At 41.0% G+C, this 13,860-nt stretch overlaps 1 protein-coding gene across 1 annotated transcript in view; it reads right to left on the reverse strand.

The window, feature by feature from the left end:
* The window catches only part of sptlc2a (serine palmitoyltransferase, long chain base subunit 2a), a 130,312-nt gene that overhangs the window by 46,373 nt on the left and 70,079 nt on the right, over positions 1-13,860 (reverse strand). The window contains exons 8-9 of the mRNA XM_041214266.1: positions 12,602-12,821; positions 10,642-10,768 (exon numbers count right to left, since the gene is read on the reverse strand). Coding sequence (XP_041070200.1) covers positions 10,642-10,768; positions 12,602-12,821 — 347 coding nt within the window. The remainder of the gene's footprint in view (positions 1-10,641; positions 10,769-12,601; positions 12,822-13,860) is intronic.

Below are 13,860 nucleotides of genomic sequence, written 5' to 3' on the forward strand. Positions count from 1 at the left end.
TGACTGTCACCCAATTAACAGATTGAAGCTGTTGCTGTGTATTTACTCAGGAAATTCAAGTTGCATCTCTTGGCTTCCAATTACCCCAATCCTTGTGGGTTCTTTTGATTTGGATTATTAGAATTCAGTGAAAACAAAAAAAGATGAATGGATGTGTGAGCTGGCACTGTAGTAGCACAAATGCAGTTTGTTCATCACATTGACTTGAACTCAGCAAGGTATCAATTAGCTGAAGCAACTCGATGATAATGGATGAGGGGTTTTGAAAAGTTCATTCACAGGATGTGGGCGTCGCTGGCTAGGCCAACATTTATTGCCCAACCCTAACCGCCCTTGAGAAGGTGGTGGTGAGCTGTCTTCTTGAACCGCTGCAGTCCATGTGGTGTAGGTACACCCACAGTGCTGTTAGGGAGTTCCAGGATTCTGACCCAGTGACAGTGAAGGAACGGTGATATATTTCCAAGTCAGGATGGTGAGTGGCTTGGAGGGGAACTTCCAACTGGTGGTGTTCCCATCTGTCTTCTACCCTTGTCCTTCCAGATGGTAGTGGTTGTGGGTTTGGAAAATGCTGTCTAAGCAGGATTGGTGAATTTCCGAAGTGCAGCTTGTACACACTGCTGCTACTGTTCAGCGGTGAAGGAGTGAATATTTGTGGATGGGATGCCAATTAAGCGGGCTGCTTTGTCCTGGATGGTGTCAAGCTTCGAGTATTGTTGGAGCTGCACACATCCAGGCAAGGGGAGAGTATTCTATCACACTCCTACTTCTGCCTTGTAGATGGTGGACAGGCTTTGGGGAGTTCTGGTGAGTTACTCACCGCAGGATTCCTAGCCTCAGACCAGCTATTGTAGCCACAGTATTTATATGGCTAGTCCAGTTCAGTTTCTGGTCAATGATAACTCCCAGGATGTTGATAGTGGAGGATTCAGTGATAGTACTGCTACTGAATGTCAAGGGCAATGGTTAGGCTCTCCCTCGTTGGAGCTGGTCATTGCCTGGCACTTGTGTGGTGCAAATGTTACTTGCTACTTGTCAGCCCAAGTCTGGATATTGTCCAGGTCATGCAGCATTTGGACATGGATTGCTTCAGTAATTGAGCAGTCACACTTGAACCTTATGCAATCAGCAGCAAATATCCCCACTTCTGACCTTATGATGGAGGGAAGGTCATTGATGGAGCAGCTGATGATGATTGGGCCTAGGACACTAACCTGAGGAACTCCTGCAGTGATGCCCTGGAGCCCAGATGACTGACCAACAACCACAACATCTTCCTTTGCACTCAGTATGACTCCAACCAGTGGAGAGTTTTCCCAGTTTCCCACTGACTCCAGTTTTGCTAGGGCTCCTTGCTGCCACACTTGGATAAATGTGGCCTTCATGTCAAGGGCAGTCACTCTCACCTAACACCTGGATTCCGCTCTTTTGTCCATGCTTGAACCAAGACTGTAATGAGGTCAGGAGCTGAGTGGCTCTGGCGGAACCCAAACTGGGTGTCAGTGAGCAGGTTATTGCTAAGCAAGTGCAGCTCGATAGCACTGTTCATGACCCCTTCTATTGCTTTACTGACGATCGAGAGTGGACTGAAGGTGTGGTAATTGGCCGGGTTGGATTTGTCCTGCTTTTTGTGTACAAGACATAGCTGGGCAATTTTTCACATAGCTGGGTAGATGGCAGTGTTGTAGCTGTACCTGAACAGCTTGGCTAGGAGCATATTCAGTACTATTTCAGAAATATTGTCAGGGCCCATAATCTTCAAGCCTTGTGCCTTTTTTTGAACTACCCAGGAGGTTGGGGAGCTTATGGTTACCCACTGCTTTCTCCATGGCAATGCCTCAGCCATACAGAATAGACTTGCAAATCAGCACCCTTTTCTATGGTACAAATTGTCATTGTTTGAAATTTGAGATTCTTGCATTTGTCCAGATGAGTGAAAGGCAAAAAGTTTCAACAACGTCTCTTTTTTCAGCAATTTTAAAGCTGCAGGCATTAAATGTCTAACGTACATAGTTGTGTACAAATGCAGCTACTCAATAGTTACATCTGGCTGCCTACAAGCTCACCAGGGAAACCATGGCGTAGACTAACATGAAACACTCCTATAGAATTATTGCATTAAATTTTATCCGTCAGGTGTACACCCGTTTCACTACTTGAAGTCTACCACTACCGTCCTCACGGTTCACAATACTTCTAAGTTTTGGCTCATTTGCAAATTTTGAAGTGGTGCCCTATACACCTAAATCTAATAACAAAGAAAATCCTACTACTGAGCTCTGGGGAATCCCACTGTAGTCCACACTGAGAATACACAAACATTCAGCACTGCTTTTCTTTTCCAGTCACTCAGCCCACTTTGTATCCATGCTGCCACTGTCCCTTTTATCCAATGGGCTTCAACATTGCCAGCAAGCCAATTATGCGGCACTATATCAAACACCTTATGGAAGTCCATGTACACCACGTCAATCACTTTACCAACATCAATCCTCTGTTAGCTCACCAAAAAGCTCAAATCAAATAATTTGCCTTTTACAAGCTTATGCTGGCTTTCCTTAATCCATGCTTGCCTGGTAATTTTGTTTCAGATTATTGTTTCTAAGCACTTTTCCGCTACTGAGGTTAAACCGACTGGCCTATAATTGCTGCATTTATCCTTACACACTTTTACAGACTAAGGTGCAACATTTGCAATTCTTCTGTTCTCTGGCACCATCCCCATGCCCAAGGATGACTGGAGGATTATCACAGGATCTCAGAATTTTAACAGCACAGGAGGTGGCCATTCAGCCCATTGTGTCTGCACCGGCTCTCCAAATGAGTATCATGACCTAGTGCCATTATTCTGCCTTTTCCCTATACCCTTGTACATTGTTTCTATTCACATAACCGTCTAATGCCCCCTTGAATGCCTCGATTGAACCCGCCTCCACTACACTTCCAGGCAGTGGATTCCAGGCCCGAACCACTAGTTTTGTGAAAAAGTTTTTCTCATGTCACATTTACTTCTTTCTTTTGCAAATCATTTTGAATCTATGCCCTCTCGTTTTTGATCTTTTTACGAAAGGGAACACCTTCTCCAATCTATCTTCATAACTGAAGTTTCTCATCCCTGGGACCATTTTTGTAAGCCTCTTCTGCAAACTCTCCAATGCGTTCACATCCTTCCCATAGTGTAGTGCCCAGAACTGTACACAGTACTCCAGCTGAGGTCTAACGAGTGCCTTATATAAATTCAGCATAACCTGTGTGCTCTTGTACTCTCTTCACCTGTCCTGCCACCTTCAATGATCTATGCACATATACATCCAGGTCTTTCTGCTTCTGCATCCCCTTCAAAATTTCACCCCTTATTTTATATTGACTGTCCATGTTCTTCCTACCAAAATGCATCACCTCACACTTCTCCGCATTGAACTTCATCTGCCTATCTGCCCACTCCACCAATCTGTCTATGTCCTCTTGAAGTTCCACACCGTCCTCCTTGCAGTTCACAACACTCGCAAGCATCATATCATCTGCAAACTTTGAAACCATCTCCTGCACACCAAGATCTAGATTATTAATATATATATGAGGGAAAGCAAGGGCCCCAATACTGACCCCTGGGGAACTTCACTTCAAACCTTCCTGAAAAATATCTATTGCCCATTAGTCTCTGCTTCCTATTTTTCACCCAATTTACACCCACATTGCTACTGTCCCTTTTACTCCATGAGCAAAAACTTCTCAAGTCTGTTGTGTGGCACTATATCAAATGTCTTTTGAAAGTTGATATATACCACATCAAGAGCATCACCCTCATTGACTTTTTCTGTTACCTCTTCAAAAGTCTCCAGCAAGTTAGTTAAACATGATTTCCCCTTTAGAAATTCAAGCTGGCTGTTCCTAATCAACCCACGTTTTTCCATGTGACTACTAACTCTATCCCAAATAATTGTTTCTAGAACCTTGCCCACCACTGAAATTAAACTGGCTGGTCTGTAATTGCTGGGCTTATCCTTTCTACTCTCATTTTCTTCAATTTCCTTGGATGCATCTCACCCGGTCCCAGTGCCTTGTCAATTTTAAATACCGACAGTCTATTCAACACTTCCTCCTTAACAATTTTGAACCTATGGCCAGTATCTTTGCAGTTCCCACCCTTACTTACCTCAGCATCCATAGATGCATCCCATGTGGTCCTGGTGACTTATCAACTTTAGGTACAGTCATCAGTAAAAACAGAAAATGCTGCAAATATTCAGCAGGTCTGGTTGCATCTTAAGTCACCGACCTGAAACGTTAGCTCTATTTTTCTGTCCACAGATGCTGCTAGACCTGTTAAGTATTTCTAGCATTTTGTGCTTTTAATTGCAAATTTCCAGGAAGTGCAGTATCTTGCTCAAGTACATTAGCCTTTCCAATACCTCCTCTATCACTTTTTAATCCAGTGTTTCAACTATCTCCTCTTTCACTATGACTTTGGCAGCTTGTTCTTCCTTGGTAAAGACAGACGCAAGTACTCATTTAGTATCTCAGTTATAATCTTTGCCTCCATATATGGATCTCTTTTTGATCCCTAATTGCGCGCACCCCCCACCACCATTTTTATTACCCTTTAAACATGCATAAATATGACTTTTGTATTCCTTTTATCATTAAGTTCTCTCTTCCCACCCCCACCCTCAACGGAGCAGAGCCTTTTAACTTCACTCACGTTTATAGTACATCAAATGGAAAGCTTACAACAACCACACAAGGCAGGATGATCATAGATCATCTCTGGGTGGAGAAAATTAATAAAACAGTCCACAAATCATTTCCCACACTGATGTTTATGCAGTCTTCCATTAACATATGAGACAGACAGACAGATTTACACACACACACTCTCATGTAGCATTATGGAGAGAAGAAACCGAGTTACTCTTGTCAAGATGGCTAATCATATTAAACAGAGCCAGGGACACAGGGAATCCTGATTGGAAAACAGTCCTAAATTTGATCAATCAAGGCCTTTTTTTGATTTGCACTTGGTGCCTTGGGAAAATTAAATGCCAAAGGGAAACTCTTATGAATCTAACTCTGCTCTTTTCAAAAAAAAATGAACCATTTCTAAACACTCCAATACGTAATACTTTTAACTGGAAAATGAGAACTATAGCACAGTAAATTGTGCAAGAAACAATTTCTAAAGTGAAAGGGAAGGCTCATGGCAGCTGTCGTTTCCTATACATAGAGCCAAGGCTAATTTTCCATGAAAAGAGGGGAAAATTTAAGCAAAACCACACTTCTTTAAAGTTGCACGTTCCTCACGTAGAATTAATCATATACATTCATGCCTTCTGTTTAATCCACTGAGGTGGTATGCAAGACAGTGCACTTGTTTATACCTCAAATGCCTCCATGAAATAACAGTTTGTAATACTGTGGACTACGAGTGCTATGGAACCTCTGGCCTATGACACTGCAAGCCCAGATGCCAAAGCAACAACTCTAAATGAGGTTTCTCCACAGATATCTGGAACTTGCCATTTGCAAATTTTTCATCAGACCTTCCTTAATGTATGAGGAAGACTGGTAAGGAAATCAACCAGGAATTTACATCAAGGCAGCTTTACAGCAATCTCATTGCTTAGTTTGTTCACAGACAGCGATTTGATTACAGTCATGGCACTGATGCCTCTGGTGCACAAGTGAACCCACCTTTTTAGGCAAGAGCCTGTGCCTCTGGAGTGAGCATTTTCTTGCAAGGCAAAATGCACCAAATCCTTCATCCCAAGAATCATTTAACACCTCTCTTTATACAGTTTTTTGGCCATGAGCTCATTGCACTGAATTTGTGCCCCTTCACTGCACTTTATCTTGCAGTGCTAATACATTATAACTAGTCCGTTATTTTTTCAATCTGCTTCAGTTGCCAGGTCATTAAATGGAAGCTGATTACAAAGTGCTGGTGTGTATTAACTGGAATACCACAAAATATCTGTGTGTTTGAATGACTTGGAGAAGAAACTGGATTACCAATGGAGGACTAAGTTGATTTTCCACCATGTCAGCAAGAATGTCACTACAAATTAGATATCCATGGACACCCATACCAAGCGAATCTTGGCAAGCCACTTACTCAACAGGTTTATTTAATAAACTATACTTAGTGGTGTCCGAGGAAATCTGCATGAACCTGGTCAGAAAGTGAACTAACATCCTTCCCAAATGGCAGCACTGTCAGGAGTTTGACTGCAAGATGCTTGCCCCTCTTCCTGGATGGCACGATGTGCTTTAGGCTGAGGGAGAGGAGGGTAGAATGAAATTAGTTGCAGACACACCGAGTTTCTGATGTAAAGCCAACAGTTTTTTTCATTCAGATAGCAGCACCATTGTAGCTCTCAGACATGGGGATAGGGGCTGGAGAATAGTTAGGTTTGCAGCAACTTTGCTTGTGATCGGTCATAAGCAGGAACAGCAACATTTCAGGTTGCATTACCCAAGACAAACACTTGCACATGCAACTCCAAAAGGGCCTTGTCTGAAGTAATTGAGGCAGTCTCAAATGGGTTGTTAGCATACATGGGTCTGGCAGGAATTCAGCACAAACCAGCAATAAGCTGACTCAGAAATCAGAAGTATGGTGGACGGTTGTGGGAAATGGAATGACACATACATGCAGCAGGAATACTCCAAAGTTGGGGTTAAGCAGGGGAATCTGTCAATCTGAACTGTCCTGCATTTTACCTGGCAGTCCCTAATGGTCATCAAGTGCTGAAAGTAACATTGTCCCCAGTTGCCAACTTCTACCACCCTGACTCAGTCTGAATTAGTTTAAAAATGAAAAAAAAACATTCTAATAACCAACATGTTTAGGGAAACACAAGTTAACATTTGAGCTTTACAAACCTCAAGATACTCTCCCTCCATGATCATAGAGATTCCAGTGTGATACTTCAAACAGGTTCCAATGTGTCATATTAAATATTTAAAACTGGAAACTATTATTGGAAGAGGTGGAAGATAGGAATGAGAGGCAGGGCAGACTGAAAAATAATGCTGGAAAATTTACTCCACAGAGGCTAGCTGCCAATCCTCAAGGAATCACTCCTACATTGGAGCTCTCAAACACATACAGCACCATCCAGTGGCACCATGCTGTTTCTGCTTCCCTATCAATTTAAATCTACACTGCATGGAACATAGAAAAATACCAAAGGGTAAAGCTGCAATAACTTACCATTGGAATTGTTCAAAATGTATAAAAAAATTAAGAAAAATTTGTCTATAAGGTCATTTCCCCCTTTCTACTATGCTGCTCCGCCAGATTTTCCACAATGCAATAAGTGGTTTAGCACAAAGCACGGCCTTCAATTTACTTTCTCTTCATTTAACTAATTAATCAGGTTAAACCTTTTTAAAAGCAGACAAGTCAGTTGTAACCTTAGAACAGGATTAAACCAAATGCATCCTAGCTCACAAGCTTCTTAAATACCAAATCATTTCCTATTTGTACTGTGCACACAAATCATAATTAAAGGATAAAATGTCTTTCTAAAATTTAAACAAACATTTCTACAGGACCTTTTAATACACAAAGAAACATCTCAGTCATTTACAGGATGATGAGTAGCAAATGAAAGGAATTGTTGTGGAGGAAGCAAGAGAAAACACACACAAAGAAAACTGATCTTTTAATAATTTTCTGCATTAGCTTTTTCTGTTTGCAGGTCAGATTGTTGGAAATTGGCAGTGAACCACCACCTGGCACTGACAAGATCACATCCGACTCCAGTCACTGCAACAAAATTTATAGATCCAACAACATCTCCATTGTCCCTCCAGGATCAAGAAGCTGAATCCAGTATAAATGAGAGAATTGGTTTCTGGAATCCGACTGAAACAAGCACCAGCATTTGTACAAAAAGCAAGACCCACTGTGTCGACATGGTGAGATTAGCTAGATCAGGAAGCCAACATCAGGCAATGACATATTTCTATTTTTAAAAACATGCTGATTGCAGAGAAAAGGAAAGACCAAGTGTGGTTTGAAACCTCAGATGCGTGTGAGTGTTTGCCTTGGGTAGGATTTCACAAAATCTTAGAAAACAAGTTCAGAGTCTTGGAATTTGTAGCATCTTCATTTTTAATGTATGGAAAATCACAAAGGATGAAATGAAAGAGCAAAATTTAGAGCAGTGTCAACCCATGGCTGATACACTCCTCTTGAATTTTATTTCTAAAAAACACATCTCATGTAGAACCCCTTTGAGTGCTTTTAGAAGAATGGGGGAAGAGTAATTGAAACTGTCAGTCAATGAAGGGGCGTTTGAAGTAAGGAGAGTTGACAAGGCAATTCAGACTCAATTTATAACCTGGATGAAAAGTACCCAGACTCAATACAAAGGGCAAAGAAAGATGCAGAGATGTACAACTGCCTTGGTGAAGGCCGTAAGCTGAAAGCACAATCCAACAGATGTTTCAGCAATAGATCTTTAGGTGCTGAGTCAAAAACATGGAACTCCCAACTAACAGCACTGTGGACATACCTACACCACCTAGACCACAGCAGTTCAAGAAGGTGGCTCACCACCTTCAAAGGCATTCAGGGATGGGCAATAATTGTCTTCAACCTTCACATCCCATGAGCAAATAAAAAGAGAGAACATTATCACTTCTGCTCTTCCACCCCAATCTGACTGCTATAGTTTATACCTGCAAAACATTAGGATATTGTAATGTTGAAATTGATAATTTACAGGGAGTAAATTTAAGGGCACTACTCTGAAGCCACAATAGGAAGAAAATCAGCAAAGTAACATCACTGGTGTAATAAGTAAACAACAAATCTTGAAATGCATAGTAGGCATTTGAAAACTAAGGTTACCATGCAAAACATTAGTCTTAATTCAAATGCTAACTGGCTGGCTCTTCACTTACAGCATTTTCTGATTCTATTTCAGGCTCCCAGATTTCTCTTACTTTAATGCATTAGTAACAGGGAACAGTAACTTTCAGATTGAAATGATTGCATGTGACATGAGTCAGAGACTGTCCTGAATCCAAGCCATATGTGGTTGAAAATTCTAAGAATGTCAGGATACGAGTCTGATCGCTCACCCACACACAAAATAAGTCTGCAATCCTTGCATTAACCACCCTCTATACCTGAATGAGACTGAAGTGCATCCTTTTTGAATCATATAATTGAGGTTTGGTCAATAAACACAAACCATCTGATAAACAACTGGGGGTGGGGGGGAGCACCACTAAATCATGGTTATCTAAAGTGCAGTCCACGGTATTCTTGTGAACTAAATGCAACGTCAACTGTTGCGTTTTCATTCCTGCAGGAGTTTGAGTGTTCAGTTAATTGAGAAGTGGGTAAATTTCTGGACTTTGCTGGATACGAATCAAAGGATATGGGGATAGGGCAGGAAAGGATTTGAGGTAAACGATCAACCGTGATCTTAAATGAATGGTGAAGGAGCTGTAAGGCCCAGTCCTGCTCCTATTTCTTATGTTCTTGCTAGAAAAGCAACATTGTCATCAGGATCCATTGCATGAATACTTACAGCATCAACGCTTTATTGGAATGTCTGAATTATGTATAAACATTTTAATAGTAAACATAATTAAATATTTGTGAACTAAAATACATTCCACAATTCTCACACACGCAGATCTCAAAGCTGGGCTGCCACAGAAACAACCAAAAGGCAGGATCTCAATACTTCTGGAAATCAACTTCATATGAAACACTGTCACTTAGCAGAACAATGCCGGTGACTGAAAAACAGAAAATGTTGGAAATACTCAGTGGGTCAGACAGCACCTGTGGAAAGAAACAGTTAATATTTCGGGTCCACTACGTTTCATCAGAGGGCTGTTGAAAACTCTCAGACCTGAAACGTTAACTCTGTTTCTCTCTCCACAGATACTGTCTGGCCTGATGAGCATTTCCAGCATTTTCTACCTTTATTTCAGATATCTAACATGTGCAGTATTTTGCTTTTGTGATTGTGGTAACTTGCTGTTGACAGTGACAGCACAAAGGAATGCCTAGGAACCACAGTCTGACAAAGAAGAGGATATTATAAATGGAGGATACAAACAGAAACCTGACCAATGATAGTCCAGGCCATTCCAGGTCAGATTTTAAGATTACAGAGTGCGCATAACTTGACCACATGAATTACCACACGAACAATCTGACCACTCCATTCAAATCTGAAATATTAACTCTGAATGTTCATGTGTCACTTGCAGCCAAAAATTGAAATGTTTCACTGTGAAGGATTGTGAAACTCCAACATATCACTGTGGCTGCCACCTGTACAGTGACTATAACTAGAGACAGATATAAACTGGCTCCACCATTAGTCAACAACCTATGTGATTCAATTAGATTTTCCGGTATATAGGGCTCACCACACTTAAACTTGAGAATGATACCAACAGTCTAGCCAAGGTTGTATACAGAAACATATGACCAATACAATTTGCTAAACCTTACCCAACATGTACGCTATTTCATTGCAATCTCATGTTTTGGCCAAATTTATGATGGTTATACCATTGGAGGGTTCCCCATACTAAGATATGGATATTTGTCTTAAGAGCCTCCCCAGGCCAAAATTGGATGATCTACCACCTAGGAAAAAGACTTACCAAGGGTTGTGCCATCTTCTCCCATGATGCACTTCATGGATGCAATGACTTGTTCTGCAACAGGTGCAGACATTGAGGTAGCATAGACTGTGCTGTGAGAATGTGAGCGAAGGTAGTCTACAAGCTCCTGTAATGTAAACACAAATATTTGTTGAGCTATTTCGCACTGGGTGATAAAAGATGAAAATCAATAAACTGTTAGTAGCTTGTAAACCGCCCAGCTATTGATCTCTCCAAAGGTTTGTGTGTTTATACAAGTATCAGTGCACAATTAGCTCTTATAGCTTTCTTCGATGCTGCACTGAAGCCCATTTTATTCAGTGCTTTGTACAGCATGCCAGAACTTTGCACCTCCACAGCAATGTTTAAACCCAAGTATTGCCAACAGGCAGGAGACCTTATAAAGCTAATTCAAAATGAACATAGCTGTTTTCCCTGAGCTGTTTAACTTGGATATCATTTAAACCAATTTATTTTTAAGTTCCACATCAATGAAGCCACATCTGCATTCTATACCACAGTTTTAATATTTTTTGTCAGTTAAGATTAATAAAGCACAGGGTTACTTTGACCAACAGAAGGGATGATATTAGGAAAATGAATCATTCATTAACCACAAAGCTCTCTCAGGTTAGGTGTATTCATGAAATGTGGAACAATTTCCAACCTTCAACTACTCAATGGTGAACTTAACTCTCAGCTTCAGAAAAACATTGACCATAAACCCACACCATTTACCAAGGCTCTAAAATCTAGAGCAAAACATTGTGGGAAAAGGTTTATTTACAAATCAAAAAAACCCAGCAAAAATATTACATGTATTATATATATATATATATATATATATATATAGTTGTGTATTGCAACACCATCAGCTGCAGCAGTTTTGCTCCAATGACCTTAATTAAGGTACATTAGAGAGCAAGGCACAGTCAGCAACCTCAGACTACATTCAGAATCAAACATTTGTTTTTTGTCATGAGCTGGACTACATTTACCAAGTACCTCACACGTCCATTAATGCTAACATGACAGTTATCACTGCTGAAACATTTCAAGTGCTTCATAAATTGCTCTTAAAAAGTGTAGTAATTTCCAGAGACAACCCACTTAAGTGATCTCACTGCTCTATGACTAAAAGTAGCCAAGTAAACTTTACCCAGGTACCCTCACAAGCAACACGTGAAGCAAGACTAAAGGCAATTTAGTGGTAGTGTTACTCATAACTGCCAGGAGGTGGAGATGTTGAGCACCAATATCCCTGCACCCAAAATCACCATCTGCTGTGTAACCACAGCTCTATTAAAAGGAGTCTTTTTTTCATACTTTGAAACATTGGGACATCCTTTTCATCATTGTTCATTAGTTTTGCCAAGTTAGAAGATCTGAACCAGAACTTCAAATGTCAGTGCCTATTATTTTTGTGGTCAGCTGGATGCCTAACATGCACATTAACCAACAACTAGGAGTGCCCAAACTGAAGAATTATGAAATCCATACAGATGGCTTGCCTGCCTAATGTGAAGCAAACATCTATATCTACTCCCTGACCCACTGGGAGACACTCCACTCATCTCATTCAGAGAACAGAGTGTCAGTTTAGCAGGGCCAAGAAGTAGGGACCCAAGTGTGTGAAGGAACACTGTTGGAGTTTAACCAACCAATCCATGCAGTTTAACAGCACAGAGCAATTCTGTGGATTCCAGTTATCTCTGAGCAAGTACTTGTAGAACAATTTCCAACCTGGCTGGCAGTTTCACCTATAATGGAATTAATTAGGTTGACTGATCAAAGCATTAACTTAAAATGCGTAAGAGATAGAGTGTGAAGCAGCTCCTTGATGTAAACTAAATCAACTAGCCTTGAGGCAATTAATCTGCAAATACAAGATAAATTATGGTATTCTAGAGAGTCAATGCGTATATAAGGATGAAATGGGGAAGTCCCAGGCCAGTTGTACCTTTTTGCCACCTATGTATCCACCAGCTGCTCCAAAGCTCTTCGTGAAGGTTCCCATCATAACATCCACGTCCTTGGGATTGAGGTCAAAATATTCCACCACACCTCGGCCTGTAGGTCCCAGAGCCCCGATACTGTGAGCCTCATCCAAGTACAGGTAAGCCTTGTACTTTTTCTTTAAAGCCACTATCTCAGGCAAACGGACGATGGAGCCCTCCATACTGTGAAACATAAACAGCACTGCTAAATCCAACACGACAAACCCAATTCATACATAGCTTGGCCATTGCCATCTAAAAGAGCCCTCTGAACTGAAATGGAGTAAGCAAGTAAATATTTAGTAATTTGTGGTAACGAGATTCATTTTATGTCAACATTTAACAAAAAAACTGCCAACAGTCAAATAAAATGCCTACATAAGTTATAATGAGAATTCCTAATGTCAACAGATCTTGGTGATGCATTGTTGTATCTTATGCTAATTCAATACTGCTACAGCTTCACTGAATCCTCTGATGCTGAGCAGCATCACAAGAAGTCTGCAAATAAAACATTTATCATCAAGCCCAATCAGTGCCACAGCCTAGGCAAGAAGTGGCGAGCCCTCCCAAGACCTCTGCAAGTGTCCATCATAGCGCCTTACCCTGGAGGAGCATAGGCACCAGAGGGCACTGCAGATTTTCCTGTCACCTGAAACCCGTGATGTAAAGAACCAAAGTTCAGAACACAGGTAAGGTGGTATCACACATCCAGGCACAAAGATGAGTATCGAAAAATATAACGGATTATAGGTCAGCAGTTTCATGTAAATACATGGAGTCAGTGCTTGCTGTCCAGATTATAGCTGAGCTCAAAATACCTGCAGAGGCTGACGAAGAGTGTAAAAGCACAAGATCGGCAATGGAGGCTGTTCTCTTGAAAGTAAATCCCTTAACACAATGGAACAACATTTTAGCTGTTTTACAAGGGTAGTATGAGCCAACTTTCTCACTCTCTATATCATGAATACTAGGTGATAGGCTCAAGGAGCTGAGTGGACTACTCTTACTCCTATTTTTCCACTTAACTTGTGATTGTAGCCCGATGCATTAACATAAGGACCCTCTGAAACAAAAAAGGTCAAATCCAGCTCCACAGCATTTTGAAATAATACTTGATATGCAAACTAATTTATATAAATTCAACTTAAGGTTGCTGGCATGCTCTCAAACCCTCAGCTCCTACAGGCCAATTCCTGTTTTGACTATTAAAGCTACATTC

Source organism: Carcharodon carcharias, chromosome 20 (assembly GCF_017639515.1).
Source record: "Carcharodon carcharias isolate sCarCar2 chromosome 20, sCarCar2.pri, whole genome shotgun sequence".
Lineage (NCBI taxonomy): Eukaryota > Metazoa > Chordata > Chondrichthyes > Lamniformes > Lamnidae > Carcharodon > Carcharodon carcharias.